General features: G+C 44.2%; 1 protein-coding gene across 1 annotated transcript; it reads left to right on the top strand.

Moving 5' to 3' along the window:
* Window positions 1-1,766: 1,766 nt before the first annotated feature.
* Window positions 1,767-18,068, top strand: LOC115083727 (zinc finger protein 585A-like). The gene is made up of 4 exons (XM_029587718.1): window positions 1,767-2,015; window positions 2,482-2,608; window positions 5,173-5,292; window positions 13,430-18,068. Exons 1-4 carry the CDS (start codon window positions 1,824-1,826, stop codon window positions 16,144-16,146), a joined length of 3,156 nt encoding a protein of 1,051 aa, XP_029443578.1. The 5' UTR covers window positions 1,767-1,823; the 3' UTR covers window positions 16,147-18,068.
* The last annotated feature ends 198 nt before the right edge of the window (window positions 18,069-18,266 follow it).

Raw genomic sequence — 18,266 nt, 5'->3', positions numbered from 1 at the left:
CTTCTGCCTTCTCTTCAAAGTTGAAGTATCAAAGGGGGGAATGAAGGGGTTCAATTTCGTGACCCCCCTGAAGTACGAACGAACAACTGAACATCCTCCGACTAATCATGCCAGCAGTGAAACGCACAGCCATCTTGAACGTACTAATATTTGCAACGCAAATGATACGTAATGCGTAGTGACGCAGTGGCGCACTAACTTTTAGCGTAACGTAACGTAACTCCATTTTGGAATAATACTTTGTATTGTATTAATACGAATGCCGATGTGAAATGTCTAACACGTCAATTAAATGACGAAACAATAGTCTGATCATAAGCTACACCTACTAGAGGACCACGCTAGCTAATGCTTGTTCAGCAATTTGTGAAATGTTTGTTCAGCAAAAACCAGAACGCATGTGTGAAAGATAAGAGTTGTAAAGTGCATAAAAGTTTGCTCCGAAGGGGGCGTGGCATGCAGTTGTACTGAGCCTTTGTCTTAGCTGCATCTTGCTGGCAATAAAAGTCTATCTTTACGGATCAGTTGTCTGGACCTCCTTACTGACTAAAAAGAGACGGTTACACCTATGTCTTCATCAGCAGTGCTGCCAACTCCTATCAGGCCAATACAGAAAAACCCACGGGAGAGCCGGTGAGTGCCGGCTCTCCCGACACGCGCCCAGACCACTCTCCTGGGTGCGCGATTCAGTAAAAAAAAAAATTTAAATGAGGGCCCACGGTAAAAGGAGGCACTAGGGACACTAGCGCGTCCCTAGTGCCTCCTTTTTGACAGAAGCGGCGGCTGTCAGTGGGTTTGACTACCGACGCTCAATTTTTCCGGCGTCGGTTCTCAAGCCTGCTGACAGCCATGGGTTTGGAAAACGGACGCCAGCAAAATTGAGTGTTTGTCTTCCAACCCGCGGGCCGCGGGCAGATTTAAAATTTTTTTTTACTTTTGGGGGCCTCCGACTTAATATCGCTATGATATTAAGTCGTTAAATAAGTTGTTAATTAAGTTGTTAATTAAGTTGTTAATTAAGACGTTAAATAAGTTGTTCTTTCTTTATATTGTATTTTACTGTTTTAATTTATTGTTGAATTCAGCTATTATTATTCTGTTATATGTACACGCAACTGCGTATTTTTGTTCTATGTACACCGACGTGATATCTTTGATGAGCGGCGGTATATAAAAACCAATAAATAAATAAATAAATAAATATTAAGTCGGAGGATGTACAGAAAAGCATTTTTTTCTGCTTTTCTGTACACTTCCCCGGTGCTGGCTGAAATTAACGCCTGCCTTTCCTGCACATTTTACTTTCTGGATTGCATGGGAATGACTAATAGGCCCATCAACATGCATTCACATGTAGTGGGCGCTATTAGTTTCGGGGGGTGGGGTGGGTTGGGCCACGTTTTCGACGCGCTATTACCCCTTACTGTATAAGGGGTAAAAATAGCGCTTTGTATCGGCCCATATGTAAGTAAAGTCACTGATTCACTATGCAAAGTCTTCAAAGATTGGTGTAAATTGGTAGGGGCGGGGGGGGGGGGGGGGGTCATACACAGTCACACACTCAGTCTTGCCCTCTCTGGCACAGCCACCTCTGCTGCTGCTCCCTCCCCGGCTCCCACCTCTCATAGAAACCTCCCCCTCCCTCCCTGTGTCTAGAGCTGCCTTCAACATCGCCCATCCCTCAGTGATGTCATAATCCTGTGCCCTCAGAGTGCAGGTCCCACTGTGTGATATCATCAGTCTGTGCCCTCAGTGTGGCGTTCCCACTGTGTGATGTCATCAGTCTGCGACCGGCAGGAGGCGGAGCTGGTTTCCACATTTCGATGGAAGTCAGACATCGAAAGAAGGAACTTGCGTCCACTTCTTCGAGCTCTGCAGCTCTGAGGCTGAGCTTTCCTCTCTCCCTGTATCAGCAAGAGACAAACACCTCAGCCCGAGAAAGAGACCCCAATTCATTTCTAATCCTGAAAGCAGCAAAAGTAGAGAGGAAAATGCCAGCAGGAGCTTCAGCTCAGGTAGGAGATTGCTCCCAACTTCCTGTTTTCGCTCTATAAATTCTGGGTCATAGCTTTGTTTATCCTGTGATTTAAAAAAAAAGGGAGAACTTCCTAATGACCTGTATTAAACACTGCATCCTGCCCTCTCTATGCCAAATCACTGCTGCAGCTTTCTATCTTGGGACACTGCAGAATCTGCCCTGACTTTAATGGGACCCCGAGCACACCTGGGGGCCCAGAAAAGGCATTTTGGGACTGTTTTCAGAGTTTAAGGAGAGAGATTAGAAGTGACCCAAAGTAAAATATTGTGTCCCAGGGTCTGTGTATAACTGGTTTCCTGTTACTGTAGTCCTGCACGGGTATTGTGTGTTTTGTGACTATGAATTATTTACATCCAGAAACCCTTCCCCCTGCCCTATTGAGCCCCAGCTCTGGAAGGCCTCCTGATGCAGAAGGTGCCGAGTGTTTCTGTTTTGAGTTTCAGGTCCCAGTAACCTTTGAGGACATCACTGTCTGTTTTTCCAAGGAGGAATGGAAGGATTTAGTAGAATGGCAGAAAGAGCTTTACAAAGATGTGATGAAGGAGAATTATCAGACCCTCAGCTCCCTGGGTAAGGACGGACATTTTTAAAGATATTCATCTTTTTGGGAGGAGAGAACTGAATACCTGCCAGCAGATGGAGACAGTGAACGTTTCTCTGACACTGCCAGATAACTGAGTGTCACTTGTAGTCCTACAGTATTTCTCTGCCTCCAGCAGATGGTAGATGGTGCAAAACCTGCAGTCTGGTGTATAAAAAAATAAATAATAGAAAAAGAAGAGAGGTTAAAAGGATTTGAAGCTTTTCCTAGACCCCCCCAAAGTGTTGGTAGATCCCGGTGAGGCCATTCTCCCCTCCCCCCCCCCCCCCTGGTTCGAAGAGGGCGAGCAGGGGGTTGGTGACTTTTATGTTAGTTCAGTCCAGAGTTCTGTGGGGTGGACATCTGGTGGTCTAGATCTCTCCGCTTCACAAAGCAGCAACCTGGAATCCACTGGCTGTTTTTTGCTTGCCTGGGATGTTAAAGTTAGTTAAAAATAAAAAGAAACAAAGAAGTTAGGGGCAGCAGGTTTTCTTTCTTGTTGTAGCGTCTCTTTTGGGCGGCTTTTCAGGGGTGCAGAGCTCATGCAGTTAGTGCCTGGTGAGTGTGAGTCGGCGTGCGGTCTTGGCCATGTGGTTAACGGTGCTCCTGTGGGGGATTGCGAATGTGTTTAAACAGGGCTGGATTGTGCGCAGGCTGTGTTTCTGGCGTCGAAGGCACTTCGGGTGTACCTGCCGCCTCTGCAAGGTCGGGTCGAGCTGCTGATGCTGCAGTCAAGTCGCTGCAAGCGTCGCGGAGGACCGGGGTTGCCAATGTCACTTTCCCCGTCAGCACGGGAACGGTGGCCATCTTGGATTCTCGGGCTGAGCTATCAGCGTTAGCAGGAGAGAGAAGGGAATCCCCAGCTAGGTTGTTCAATACGGGACACCATCTCTCACTGAACACCAAGCAAGTGCAATAAAAGTCTTCAAACAGGTCTAATACTTATAACACCAAATGAATAGGAGACAGGACAGTTTTCAGTCAGGTCTGTAGACCTGTTTGAAGAATTTATTGCACTTGCTTGGTGTTTATTAAGAGATGGCGTCCCGAATAAACTGTCCTTTCTCCTATCCATTTGGTGTTAAAAGTAGGTGGAAGTCTTTTACTGCACTTGAGAGATGGTGTCCCATATTGAGAGCTATCCCTTGCTTCGCATGTCATTTCCGGTCTAGTGCTTTTGGAGTTCCTCCCTTCCGCCATGTTTAAAGGTAGATATATAAAGGGATTTGTTAAGGGTAGTTATAAAGACCGACAGTTTAGATGAAGATATGCAGTTTGTCCCGTTTCAAGTTTGAAAGAGATGTGAGCGTTCGGAATGAGATACCCCCTGAGGCAGATGAACGATCGAAACATGATATCGTGTCGGGGTTGGATCGGACTTTTAATGACAAGATAAGTACAGTTACTGTGTGAAGCTCACTTGAAAAAGATAAATTGCTCTGAAGCATTGGGACTTGGTTTTGGAATTAAAAAAAAAAAAAGAGGAACTGATACATGTTTACAAAATAAGTTGTTATATAAAAAAATTTGAAATAAAGAAAAGTGGACTTTCAATTTAAAAGGGGCTTCTACAATTTTACAAGCCCATTGAGTGTCGGTCCTACATAAATTTTGTTAGAAAAGAAGTTAAATTCACAAAGTGTGTTATATTGGAAACCTTTTTTGAAATATATGACCAGTTGACCATTTGTTTTACTTTGAGTATTGGACTGTGAGGGTCTCTGGAATATGGTGTAGGGGGCTCATTAGAGTGTTCTTGACACAGCTACATAGGTGAACCTACAAGGCCTAAGCCGACAGCTGGCGAGCATGCCCTGGAGCAGGTAAGGCTGGGACTTCACTTGTACCAGTCGTCTTCTCCGCAGGTTGAGACCTTGGCTTCTGGCGTCCGGCAGGACTTAGGTAGGTCCCTAGGGCAGTAGAGTAAGCTAGAATCCAAGAACAAACTGAGGACAGAGCCGGCAGCAGACAGGAAATATTGGAAATTGGCCAAGGGTTGAGACAGGTGGCAGGCAAGCATTGTCAGGTCCAAAGCTAAGGTCAGATCCAGGCAGCAGGCAAACGAGCTCAGGTCCAAGTCTGAAGCAGGAGGTCAGAACCAGGAGACGAGGACAGACAAAGCAAGGCTGGACGAGGCAAGGCCGGAACAGGATCACTGGAACACAAGAGCAACGCACACTGCTCTAGGTAGGAGACCCATTGCTGAGGTGAGGTTAGGGCCCACGGCTGGGGCTTTTGTACCCAGCTTCATGACATCATCCAAGTGTGCCAGCAGACTGGATTCCCGCTGGACTTTAAAGGTCAGTGCGCCTAAGGAAGGTCCTGCAGGTTGAGCGACATGGACTGCGTCCATGCTGCTGGGGAGGACAGTAGTGGTGCCCCGGCCATGTCAACGTTTACCAGCAATTGTAGTGAGTGCTGTTGGTCATGCGCCAATCCCACGACCGACAAGTTCTTTGAATGTCTCTCTAAATGCATCTTTCCTTTCACTACAATCTTTCTCCAAAAAATTACCAATGACTGCCAGAAACCTAATGCAGTGCTCTTACCCCAGGAACAGGCTCCCCGACCATCACCCCTGAGATTATATCCCACATTGAGCGAGGGGAAGAGCCGTACCTCAGGGATGAGCCAGGATCAGAGGAAGGACGCACTGGGAAAAGCAGCTGCTCAGGTGAGTGTAGGAATAAGAGGGAGCGGGGTCAAACTGCTGAGCTGGAGAGTGGAAGTGCAGAGACCCCTTCACAAGCTCCTCTGCAGATCTCTGCAATCACTCACAGGGTTTCTGTGACAGGCGTTGGTTGTCTGTGTTATTTTTTTCATATTCATATACTGTGATACTATGCGAGCGTCCTTGACTTACGAAGGGAATCAGAGGGCAGAGCAGTCTGGACTCCTGATCTTTTCTTTACAGGTTAATTGTACATTTTCCTAGCATGTAGCCAGATGGACTCAGGCTCCTCTGCCAGCAGATGGAGCCTGAATCAGGTTTCAAAGCTGACTTCACCTTAGATCGCAGATGTGGACGTGCTATCCCTACACCAGCATTGGTGGTTTAACGGGAATGCAGTACTCGTTAGAAGAAGGAAAATTTACCTTAAATTGGAGAAAGATGGAGCCCCGCTCTCCTGCGGTGATACCTAAAGGTCCCTCCCCCAGTTGAGAAAATTTTGAGTTCCCTCAGGAAGAGGACTTTCCAGGAGAGATACCTTATGTGACTGCTGTCCAGAGGTTCGAAGGGCGGGAGCATCAACTGTTCTAGGACTAAGTTGAGATTGCACGGAACTGGTGGCTTCTGAACCGGTGGGCGCAGCTGTAGAATGCCCCTCATGAATTTAGAGGCGAGCGGGTGGCCTGACACCGGGGAGCCATCATGAGGAAGATGGTAGGCTGCAACCCTATACTGCGTGAGTTTGACTCTACATGCTGCCCTTATGCAAACTATTAACCCACCTTCGTTTAAATTTCTTTCTATACACTGATGATGTTCAATTCTATATCCCTATTACAAACTCACTTGAGAAAACATCTTCTCTTATATCTGAATATATGATCACCAATAAAGAAAATCTTGCAAAATTGAAACTCTCAATGAATCCCAAAAAACCCAAAATAATCTGGCTAAGCAAAAATTCTTCTTTAACTATTCTTCCCAACATTGATCTAGGAAACTACATCCTAACTCCTGCAACTCAAGTATGAGGTCTCGGCATCCAAATCGACGAAAACCTGTCCATGAAACCTCACATAAACAAACTGATCAAATCCGGTTTCTTTAAACTACAAATACGAAGCCGTCGGAGCCCCTTCTGACATTATCAGATTTCAGAACCGTTCTACAATCACTTATAATCGCCAACCTGGACTATTGCAATTCGCTTCTCCTTGGACTTCCAGCCAATTATCTTAAACTTCTCCAACTTCTTCAAAATGCAAGCGGCTAGACTCCTAACCAGAAAAAGAACATTTGATCACATCACCCCGACCCTGCTCTATACTGGGTCCAGTGCGATCCAGAACCATCTACAAAATTCTAACAATAATTCACCATAACTTGAATCCCATGAATGAATTACTAGGAGTAAAATGTAATCCTCACATCCCTACACGATCACTAAGATCTCATAACAAAGGCTTACTTGAAATCCCATCTATAAAAAAAACTACCTCCTAAAACAAACAAGAGACAGAGCTATATCACTTGCAGGCCCTGTGCTCTGGAACCTCCCTACCAGAAAACCTAAGAATATCTACCAACACCAAGAAATGTAATCAAGATCTGAAATCAATGCCTTCTCACTAACTGCGCTGACACCTGCTCTTCTTTTTTTGAATTTGACAATTTTTATTCCTTTTATAACATATAACGCACATCAAATGAGATAACAGGCACATAACAGTCTGTAAGACCGGGATCACACCAATCCCCGTCAGAAATCCAATAAGAAAATTCCCCATATCCACCCTCCCCTCCCCCCGATAGAGTGTCATTTTGCGACTTCATGTCCCTCAGCCCACTGCAGATAATGAATTAGTTACCCAGGTGACTCCTGCTCCTCTCTGCAGCAGCCTGGGACTGCATTTCTGGCAGCAAACTCTGAAACAAACTCTTTCAAGCAGAACACATTTTTTGTGACTATGGATCCTGTATTTGGACTCCTGACCTCACAAAACGAGAAGCCAGGTTTTCGATGATCTGTAACGGACTTGGGTTTTCGTACTCTTTTACTACCACTTGTATTATTTGTATTGTTCATGCCTGAAGATGAACTTAGGGGGGGGATTTTGTAGGCTGAATGTAGATAATCGTGTGGGTGGGGAGGGTTGAGAGTTAATGAATAAGTCTGATAATTGTCCTTCGGTTCTTCTTGTATATAATCTTATATATAAGTTGTTACTAATCCTCGCTATTTTACAGCATTAGAACTGTTATTTGCGTGTTATTTTTCTGCTCTGTCTCTGACTTATACATTGCAACTACTCTCTGCCCCCCCCGTTTTATGTACTTTCCACCTGTCAGTGCGAATGTAACCCGGTATGATGATGCACACTAATGTCGGTATATAAAAGTGTCAAATAAATTAAGTAAAGATCCAGACGTTACTGTGTCAAGTATAACATGTTTATTGTTGAAATATCAATAAAACAGACTGAAACATAGCTCTGGAGAGTTAGCTCTCCCCGTACGCTGGCACTTGCTTTCTGTAGTGCATGAAAGTGCGTCTGATTCCCCGGGTACAGATTCCTTGGGCATTGGACCTATTGTAAGACCGGTTTGACTTGAAATACACTTCTCACCCCCTTGTGTTTTCCGTCTTCTAAGGATGGATGCTTCCTTCTCTCTGCTTCTCTGCTTAGCTCTCTGGTGAAATTATAACCCCCAGAAAACCCAACAACAATGAAAACCCAGCACACTCCAAAGAGAGAAAATATTTCAGCTCCCAAGCTCTTCCACGTCCCGTTTCTCACTCTCCTGAAAAGACACAAACGGGACAAAGTGTACCCCAGGCAGCTGTCCCCACCAGAGCCTTCTGAACCCGGTGACCGGACCCTCCCGCAGGTCGATGGCCCCCAAACCTTGAGGCTCTGACTCCACTCCCAGGTGCTCTGTAATTTCCTGCCTATGAGTACCAGCAGCTAAGATCAGAGATTTATTCACATTTTCCTCTCTCCCTCCTGTGCTGTAATCTCAGGTCTCCAGGTCGGGTTATCCCAGTGAGTGCTGAGGCTCTTGGGAGCTGAGTTCAGATCCAGGCTTGGGACGGGCCCCATTCACAGTCCTCATCCTCGCCTTGATAACTTTTACTCCAATAGCAGGAGAGGTGCCAGAATCTCCTGGAATAAGTCTCCCTCGTTGTTTTACAAAGCACAGCGCATTTCTCTCTCCTGTTCTGTGCAGTAGGAAGGGTCGGGGTCCTCAGATCCCCTTTGTCTGTTCCCTGTGGGATTTGGGCTTACAGAGTCCTTTTAAGCCTTTCCTGTCACCTGCTGCTCTCTGCTGGTTTGCAGTCTCTCTCTTTTAGGGGGTTCTGGGGAACATCAGTCAGATCCTTCTCCTCTCCTGGTCTCGTTGGGTTCAGAGCTCACCGCGTGTCCCTGGGGGTGCGAGAGCGCTCGCTCTGTTTTTATGCTCTGAAGGGCTCGGCCCAGCTCTGTCTGATCATTTCCCTTCCTCGGGGAATCCATGACGGCCTTCATTTCCCTGCACTTCCCCAGCGCGAGGGCAGACGCGTCACGGCAGTGATTGAGCTCAGAGATAATGTCCAGTCCCTGCTTACAGCGGCTTCTGCTTCCTGTTACTCCTGCCCTGGGACTCTGCAGGGGTCAGGGATCAGCTCTGTCCTGTTCTATATAGAACTCACTTTATTTATAGAGAAATAGAAAGCAGGGTACAATATTGATTTAGATTAGGTTTAGATTTATTTTCATTGGTAGCTCAAGGCTTTACATTCAGGTACTGTTGGTATTTCCCTGTCCCGAGGAGCTTACAGTCTAAGGGGCCTATTTACTAAAGGTTTTCTCTCATGTTGTGTTTATGGGAAAAGTGCTTAGTAAATAGGGCCCTCAGTTTGCAGTGATTATTAATGTCACAACCTTGAAATTGAAATTTAAAAAATATCCCTTAAATGTCGTCTTCCATTGCCCTTCAGAAGCTGCAGCGGATCCAGTCCTCAGTGTTTGTTTCATAGACAGAGCGTCACTCCTGTTCTTAGGGAGCTCCATAATCTATTTTAAATGACTTCTTTTGGAATTATTTATAATTGCAATTCAAAGTGCTTCTCCTAGCTATGACTTCTTGCTGTCCCCGTCAGTGAATCATTCCCTGAGTGATAATCGAAACCGAAACTCGACCCCACTGATCTGTCTTATTACCGCCCCATCTCAAACCTTCCTTTCATCTCAAAAATCCTTGAAAAAACAATCAATAAGCAACCCACAGAATACCTTGATGACAATCAACTCCTTGCTCCCTCACAGTACGGATTCCGGAAACTCCATAGCACGGAAACCCTCCTCCTTTCCCTGTCAGTCCAACTTATTAAAGGACAAGCTTATATCTTAGCCTTCCTAGACATATCCTCAGCATTTGACACCATCAGCCACAATATCCTCCTGCAGCGACTAAATGCAATTGGAATAACAGGTGCTGCCCACAACTGGTTTAATTCCTAGCTCAGTAATCGAAACTTCAAAGTCAAAATCAGAAACCATGAGTCCAAAGCAATCCCCCTCGACCAAGGAGTCCCACGAGGTTCCTCCCTGTCTTCCACCCTCTTCAACAGTTATTTATTTATTTATTTAGGGTTTTTATATACCGACTTTCTTGATATATATATATCAAATCAAGTCAGTTACATCCTTACCACTCTGTCGCCTCCTATCCAACCTCAAGCTTCCACACTATATCTATGCAGACGACGTGCAGATCCTTATTCCAGTATCTGACACACTTCCTAATGCCATGAACATCTGGAAATCCACTCGACTTTCAATCAACATTCACCTTGCCGTGAACACTGCAAAAAACTGAAATCATGCTTATTTCACCCCAAAGTCACCCTAACACCCTGCCCCTGTGTCACTCCCTATCACCACCAATCCCATTCTCTCAGCAGGTACGGGACCTAGGGCTCATCCTCGATAAGCACATCAACCTCAAGAAATTCATTAACAGCACTTTAAAAGAGTCTTTCTTTAAATTGCACACGCTTAAGGAATTAAGACCCTTACGCCACCCTTCGGATTTTCCTACAGTACTTCAAACCTCAATATTTTCTAAACTCGATTATTGTAATTCACTCCTCCTAGGCTTACCGAAAAACTCCATCCACCCTCTCCAAATACTCCAAAACACAGCTGCCCGGATCCTCACTAACACGCGCAGAAACGAACACATTAACACCCGTACTAAAGGAATTACACTGGCTCCCAATTGCATCCCGAATCCAATATAAGACCCTCTCTATCATAATTAAGGCGCTTCACAAGCCTGAGATGGATTGGTTCAACGACTCATTGATACTCCACGAGTCAACTAAACCTACCAGACACCGATACCTCGCTACCATTCGTACACCCTTCCCCAAAAACACCAACCTGGCCTCCACAAGAGCAGGGGCGCTCTCCGTAGCCGGCCCCACCCTCTGGAATACAGTGCCAGCTGAGCCACGCCAGGGGGACTGCCGAAAAATGATCAAGCAGAACCGTAAGACGTGGCTGTTCACCTAACACCACCCAGTCTATTCACCCTCCACCTGACGCACCCAACTCCCCCGCTGTCCCTTCCTCCTCCGTAGGTCTATTTTCTGAGGCATCCCCTTTCCTTAATACTATTTCCGTGATACATGTTCATCTCCTTGAGTCGATTTCCATGTCTCATGTTCAATTTTCCCAAATCCTGCCGTATAATGGAAGCAATCTTGCAAGTAATTGATAACCTCCCTTTGTATTCTTTAAGCAATCTTATTAGTATTTGTAGTGCAATGTATATAGTATTTGCAGTGTATATAGTATTTGTAGTTCACAAACAAGAGTAGAGAGCAGACAGCATTAAACAGTCCACATATTCTACTCTAGAGTATTGTGTAAGTTTTGCCTTTGTTCAGTCCTTGAGTCGCTAATGTATTTAATTTTCGCTTTCTTGTAGTGGTTGAAATGAAACACTGTTCTCAGTCCCTCCCGACGCAGCTCTTAGCGAAACACGGTCCGTGTCGGGGGACCTGGTTGAAAACTTATGTACTGTATATCGAAACCTTGGAGTAGCCGCTTGAATGTGTTTTAAATAAAACAGACTTGCATATTACCCTGAAGAATATGTGGACTGTTTAATGCTGTCTGCTCTCTACTCTTGTTTGTGAATTATATTTGGAGAGCTGCTTATCTCCTTTTCCTATATAGTATTTGTAGTGCAATGTATATAGTTCCATTTACATACCACCTTATATATACAACCTTTCTGACTGTAGGTTTCTTTGAACCATCATATAGTGATCTTGAACTTCCATTTATCCATATATAGCTAATCTTTCTCACATATATTTTTTCCGACATATATTTTGTTCATGGCAATGCATATATTTTTTCGCCTGTTTCATGACAAACGCATCTTAAGCGTAGTTTACTGTTTTACTGTTAACCGATGTGATATCTTTGATGAATGTTGGTATATAAAACCATTAAATAAATAAATAAATAAAATAAATAATCAGCTTTCCACTCTCAGAACCTGATGCGGATCCACGTTTGGAAAATGCTCTGCTTCAGGGGTGCGTGTTGGGTTTGATAGTGAAATATTGAATAGCGTTTGGGGAAAGCTTCATTGAAGGAGATAGCAAAAAGTCACAGCTATGGTAAGTACTTTTAATTGCAAATATGACACAGATTCCAAAAGAAAGTAATTTAAAATTAAGAAGTGCTCGCTGTTCTCCATTTCTGTAAGCACTTTCAGGTGAGGTCTATGATTATAGTGAAGCACTGATTGCATTTTCAAGATTACCATTAGCTGTGTATGAAGACCTTCATTAATATTATGAACTGAGTGCTGGACATCACAGGGCTATTTAAGTTAATTTACAAGGTGGTTTTTGTTATGTGTGAGTTACATAAAACAACATTCTGAGAATTTTATTTATTTAATTTATTTATTTATTTATTTAAGGGTTTCTTATATACCGAGGCACGTTTGCAAAACATCACCTCGGTTCACAATGTAACATAACTTAGCAACAAGCTTTACAATAATAACATTAACAGGAGGGGGTTAACAAAGGCAGGAGATGATAATACCATAAATATATACAAATGTACAAGTTGATTTTAACAAGGGGTTAAATAAAGCAATAAGGATAATTAGCAGTGGAATGTAATAGAAGGGGGGAAGAAGAGGAACAAACCCAAGGTGGGTGTGGGTAGGGAGAGAGAATAGAATGGGCGAGGGTCAGTTGGGGTAGGGAGAGAAATAGAAAGTGCGAGTGTCAGGTGGGCAGTCAGGTGGGCGGTCATGTCGTATCTATGGGAGGAGTCAGTTCGTTAGTCAGGGTATGCTAGTTTGAACAGCCATGTTTTAAGATTGTGCTTGAATTTTTTGTGGCAAGGTTCCTGGCGTAGTTGGGAAGGCATTTTGTTCCAGTGGGAGGTTCCTGAAATGATGAGCGATCGCTCTCTAAAGGTGGTATGCTTCATGTACTTAGGAGAGGGTATTTGGAGTTTGGCTAGGTGATGCTTTCTTGTGGGTCTTGTCGGGGTGTGAAGTAGGAGATGTTCTGGGAACCATTGCATGTCCTGGTTATGAATGGCTTTGTGTATGAGCGTGAGTACTTTATATACTATCCTGGAGGTTACAGGGAGCCAATGTAATGATTGAAGGACTGGGGTAATGTGGTCATGACGGTGAGTGTTGGTAAGGATGCGTGCCGCAGCATTTTGTAGTAACTGTAGAGGTTGTAGGGTACTTTTTGGTAAGCCTAGGAGGATAGCGTTGCAATAATCAAGTTTGGACAGGATCATGGCTTGCAGAACTGTGCGGAAGTCGGAGGTATGAAGAAGAGGTTTGATTCTCTTCAAGGTGTGGAGTTTGAAGAATCCGCTTTTTATAGTGGCTGACGGTATTGAGTTGTTCAGTCCTCATCTTGGTCCTCCTCTGAGACCCAGCGAGGTGCTCTGGTTCATCCCAGGATGCTGCAGAAAGGAGCTGATGCAGCTGCTTTACACCCCTGTTCCCTCTGAGGTGTTTAATGCTGGAAAACCCTGACTATTGTCGCTGTGAGTCTCCCTCACATGAAGTAATGTCTGTCCTTTATTTTCTTAACCAGAGATCGATGAGTCCAAGAGAAGACACGAGGAGACACATCCTGAGGAATCCAGTAAACATCTGGAAGTGACTGAAGCAGTCTCGGAGAAACATGGAGCGGATACCTGCCCATGTTGTGACTGGGAGGAAAACTGCTGGAATCAGTGCAAGCCAGAGGAAAGGCTGAGAAACCCGACAGGAGACTCCACTGAGAATGTGACTCCCTGTGAACAAAGTACACAACACCTGAGAGAACAGGCTGGGTTGAGACTATCTTTAGGGAATGAATGTGCAAGTAAAGTAATAAAGGTTCAGCAGAAGGTTCATATAAGAGAGAAAGCATTTCCATGTAGTGAATGTAATAAAAGCTTCATTTATCCATCACAATTGAAAATACACAGGAAGATCCACTTAGGAGAAAAGCAATTTACAGAAACTGCCTGCACTTGGAAATCAAAAATAAAAAGGCATCAAAGGATGCACGCAGCAGAGAAACCATTCACTTGCTCTAAGTGTGATGAAGATTTCAGTGGGAAATCAGAACTGAAAATACATAGAAGGATCCACATGGGAGAAAAACCCTTAACATACACTGACTGTGATAAAAGTTTATATAAAAACACAGAAAGGAAAGGAGAGAGAGAATTTATATGCACTGAGTATGATAAAAGCTTCTATTTCAAATATGAACTGAAAATGCACGAAAGGATCCACACAGGAGAGAAACCATTTAACTGCACTGGGTGTGATAAAAACTTCCGTTTAAAGCCTGCACTGAAATTGCATGAAAGGATCCACACAGGAGAGAAGCCATTTAAATGCACTGAATGTAATAAAAGCTTCCGTTCAAAACTTGCATTAAAAATAGACGAAAGGATCCACACAGGAAAGAAACCATTCACATGCACTGAATGTGATAAAAGCTACAATCACAATTATTTATTGAAAAACCATGAAAGGATCCACACAGGAGAGAAACCATTTATATGTGCTGAGTGTGATAAAAGGTTTAATACCAGATCACACCTGAAAAACCATGAAAAGATCCACACAGGAGATAAACCATTTACATGCAATGAGTGTGATAAACGTTTTAGTATAAAATCAAAACTGAAATGGCATGAAAAGATCCACTCGGGAGAGAAACCATTTATATGTATTGAGTGTCATAAAAACTTTAATAGCAAATCACAATTAAAAAGCCATGAAAAGATCCACTCATCAGAGAAACCATTTACATGTACTGAGTGTGATAAAAGCTTCCGTTCAAAACCTGAATTGAAAATACATGAAATGATCCACACAGGAGAGAAACCATTTGCATGCACTGAGTGTGAGAAAAGCTTCCGTGCAAAACCTGAACTGAAAATACATGAAAGGACCCATACAGGAGATAAACCATTTACATGCACTGAGTGTGATAAAAATTTTAGTAGAAAATCAGAACTGAAAAGGCATGAAATGATACACACTGGAGAGAAACCATTTACATGCACTGAATGTGATAAAGGTTTTAGTAGAAAAGCAGAACTGAAAAGGCATGAAATGATCCACACAGGAGAGAAACCATTTACATGCACTGAGTGCGACAAAAGCTTCCGTTCAAAATCTGAACAGAAAATACATGAAATGATCCACACAGGAGAGAAACCATTTACATGCATTGCGTGTGATAAAAGCTTCCGTTCAAAACCGGAACTGAAAATGCATGAAAAGATCCACACAGGAGAGAAACCATTTACATGCACTGGGTGTGATAAAAGCTTCAATAGCAAATCACACTTGAAAAGCCATGTAAAGATCCACACAGGCGAGAAACCATTTACATGCACTGGGTGTGAAAAAAGCTTCAACAGCAAATCACAACTGAAAAGGCATGAAAAGATTCACACAGGAGAGAAACCATTTATGTGCATTGAGTGTGAAAAAAGCTTCAATAGCAAATCACAATTGAAAAGGCATGAAAAAATCCATACAGGAGAGAAACCATTTACATGCACTGAGTGTGAAAAAAGCTTCAATAGCAAATCACAACTGAAAAGCCATGAAAAGATCCACTCAGCAGAGAAACAATTTACATGTGCTGAGTGCTATAAAAGCTTCCGTTCAAAACCTGATCTAAAAATGCATGAAATGATCCACACAGGAGAGAAACCTTTTAGATGCACTGAGTGTGATAAAAGTTTCCGTTCAAAACCAGAGCTGAAAATACATGAAATGATCCACACAGGAGAGAAACCATTTATGTGCCCTGTGTGTGATAAACGTTTTAGTAGAAAGTCAGAACTGAAAAGACATGAAAAGATCCACACAGGAGAGAAACCTTTTTCTTGCACTGAGTGTGATAAACGTTTTAGTAGAAAACCAGAACTGAAAGTACATGAAATGATCCACACTGGAGAGAAACCATTCACATGCAGTGAATGTGATAAAGGTTTTAGTAGAAAATCAGAACTGAAAAGGCATGGAAAGATCCACACAGGTGAGAAACCATTTACATGCACTGAGTGTGATAAAAGCTTCAGTTGGAATTCTGTTCTAAAACTTCATAAAATGATCCACACAGGAGAGAAACCATTTACATGCAGTGAGTGTGATGAAAACTTCAGTTGGAAATCACAACTGAAAAGCCATGAAAGGATCCACACAGGAGAGAAACCATTTACATGCAGTGAGTGTGATGAACACTTTAGTAGAAAATCACAACTGAAAAGCCATGAAAGGATCCACCTGGGATAGAAATCTTTTAGTGCACTATCATAAAAGCTTCAGTTGGAAATTAAGTCTGAAAAGACATGAAAGAATGAACACAGGAAAGAAACCAGAATTATGAGGATGGGCAAAATCTACAATATTAAGGTCTAGCGAGGAATATTCTGGCATTAAACCCATTGAGTCCTCTCATTAACTCCCTGGGTTATGAAACTTGCTTTAATCCTAGCGCAACCAATTCCCTTCCAAAGATATATCCTTTACTATTTGTCTATCACTTGAAACTCTACAGTTCTTGTGATGCTCATTTAGCAAAATTGACATCTCCGTGACTGAAGATTACAATATAAAGGAACTGGAACAGGAAGGCAGAAGACTTCAGCATAAAGAACTGAAGGTGTATTATGGTAGCTCTATAGGTGTAATTAATTTCAATTAGAACCACCTTCAGCTTTAGGAATGTACAGCCTCAGCATGCAATACTGCTTATAAATTATCTGATGGGCATGAAAGAAAGAAAAATTGGTTCTTACCTGTAATTTTCTTTCCTGGAATACCACAGAACAATCCAGTCTCCTGGGTTTTACCTCCCTGCCAGCAGATGGAGACAGAGAATAAAGGTTTCACTAACATTGCCACATTACCTAGTGTGCCACCTGCAGGCCCTCAGTGTGACCTGTGCCCAAGCAACGATGGGAATAACTAAAAGTATAAAAGAAACCCCAACCCCCCCTCAATGTGCAGGAGGAAGGCGAAGCCTCACAACGAAACCCCGTTCTAACATCAGGAATTAGATCATCATTGAACCCAAGAAGCAACTCTGCATCGTTTACTTTCCGCCAACACGAGCAGACTTTCCTAATCGGGTGGAGCTCTGGACTGATCTGAGGTATTCCAGGAATGAAAATCAGCAGCTAAGAACCAGTTTCCCTTTCCTGTTCATACCCCAGATCAAGCCAGATCAGGGTGGTTCATCTGATCTGTAAGGAGGAGTTGAGGTCCCTTATTTCCCTTGTTCGGGAGTTGCTGGGTATTAAGGTGGTCGAAGAGGAGTCTGACAGTGAAGGGGTGGATCCGGCGTTGGTTGGTCTTCGGGGTCCACCAAAAGCCTTTTCTCTCTCTCAAAGACAAAGGCGAGCCCCAAGGTGGTTAGAGCCAAAGCAAAATTGTTTCCCCTCATGGAGGGTATCCTGCAGCTCCTAGTTGTTGCGTCCGTCGGTCACAGACAGCTGCGACCGCTCTGCCTTACCTCTTTTTCTCCCCTTGCTGTCTCCTTGGGCAAGATGGCTGCCTCCAGTGCCGCCTACCGAAGGTCTCGGCGTCTTCAAACGAGCATGGGCGTTCCCAGTCCACCATGCTCACTCCCGTGGCCTCCTAGGGCGCGAGCGTGAACATCTCCTACGCTCAAATACACGCCATGGCGGGAACCTCGGGGGCGGCTCCACCGCATGACGTCAGTACCTCCAGGTATATCTGGTCTCCGCCTCCACTTCCACCTTGAGTTACCAAAGACTTCGCTTCGCTACTCTGCCTGCTCGAAGCTGCTCGCTTAGACGCTGCTTCGCTCCAAGGGCCTCGCTCCAGCAGAAGCTCTGGACACCCGCTCCTTGGGGGTCTCTCGCTTCCAACTACCTTCGGGTCCTCACTACTAAGACAACCGCTCCTCGGGGGTCTTTCACGCTTTATTTCTCTTTTCAGGATTGGACTTCCAGGTACTCGCTCCTCGAGGGCCCATCAGCCATTACATCCTGCCCCACGGAGCTTCGGCCCCACCAACTCATCACCAGGAAGACGCCTTCATTCCTGTGAGCACCTCTACGATCCGCTGCTCCAGCTCCACCCACCAGCCGCGGCGTTACCCGCACTGCGGGCTCCCCCTATCGTGAACATCTGGGTGGGACTATACTTCTGAGCCTGTTGAATGTGTTGGCGCTTCGTGGATCAGTGCCTTACCTTCCTGATTTCACCATCTATCTACAGCAGTACAATAAAGACTCTATCCATACTGTGTCTGCTATCTGTGTCAGCCTATCGCAGTGGTTCCCCACGGGGCTCCTCCCTGTGGGCGGAGTCATCTCCCTTGCGACCAAGGGTCCACAATGCCACAAACACAACACTAGTATTGCTGAAGGTCACTAACAAGTCCA

This window comes from Rhinatrema bivittatum, chromosome 2 (assembly GCF_901001135.1).
Source record: "Rhinatrema bivittatum chromosome 2, aRhiBiv1.1, whole genome shotgun sequence".
Lineage (NCBI taxonomy): Eukaryota > Metazoa > Chordata > Amphibia > Gymnophiona > Rhinatrematidae > Rhinatrema > Rhinatrema bivittatum.
Note: the sequence above shows the minus strand (reverse complement) of the source record. Positions and strands in the feature narration are given on the sequence as shown.

Excerpts from the sequence above, each read along its gene's own strand:
- LOC115083727 (XM_029587718.1), top strand. The coding sequence starts at position 1,824 with ATGGAAGTCAGACATCGAAAGAAGGAACTTGCGTCCACTTCTTCGAGC. Across the intron at positions 2,016-2,481 it reads CAGCAGGAGCTTCAGCTCAG|GTCCCAGTAACCTTTGAGGA; the intron begins GTAGGAGATTGC and ends TTTGAGTTTCAG. Across the intron at positions 2,609-5,172 it reads TCAGACCCTCAGCTCCCTGG|GAACAGGCTCCCCGACCATC; the intron begins GTAAGGACGGAC and ends CTCTTACCCCAG.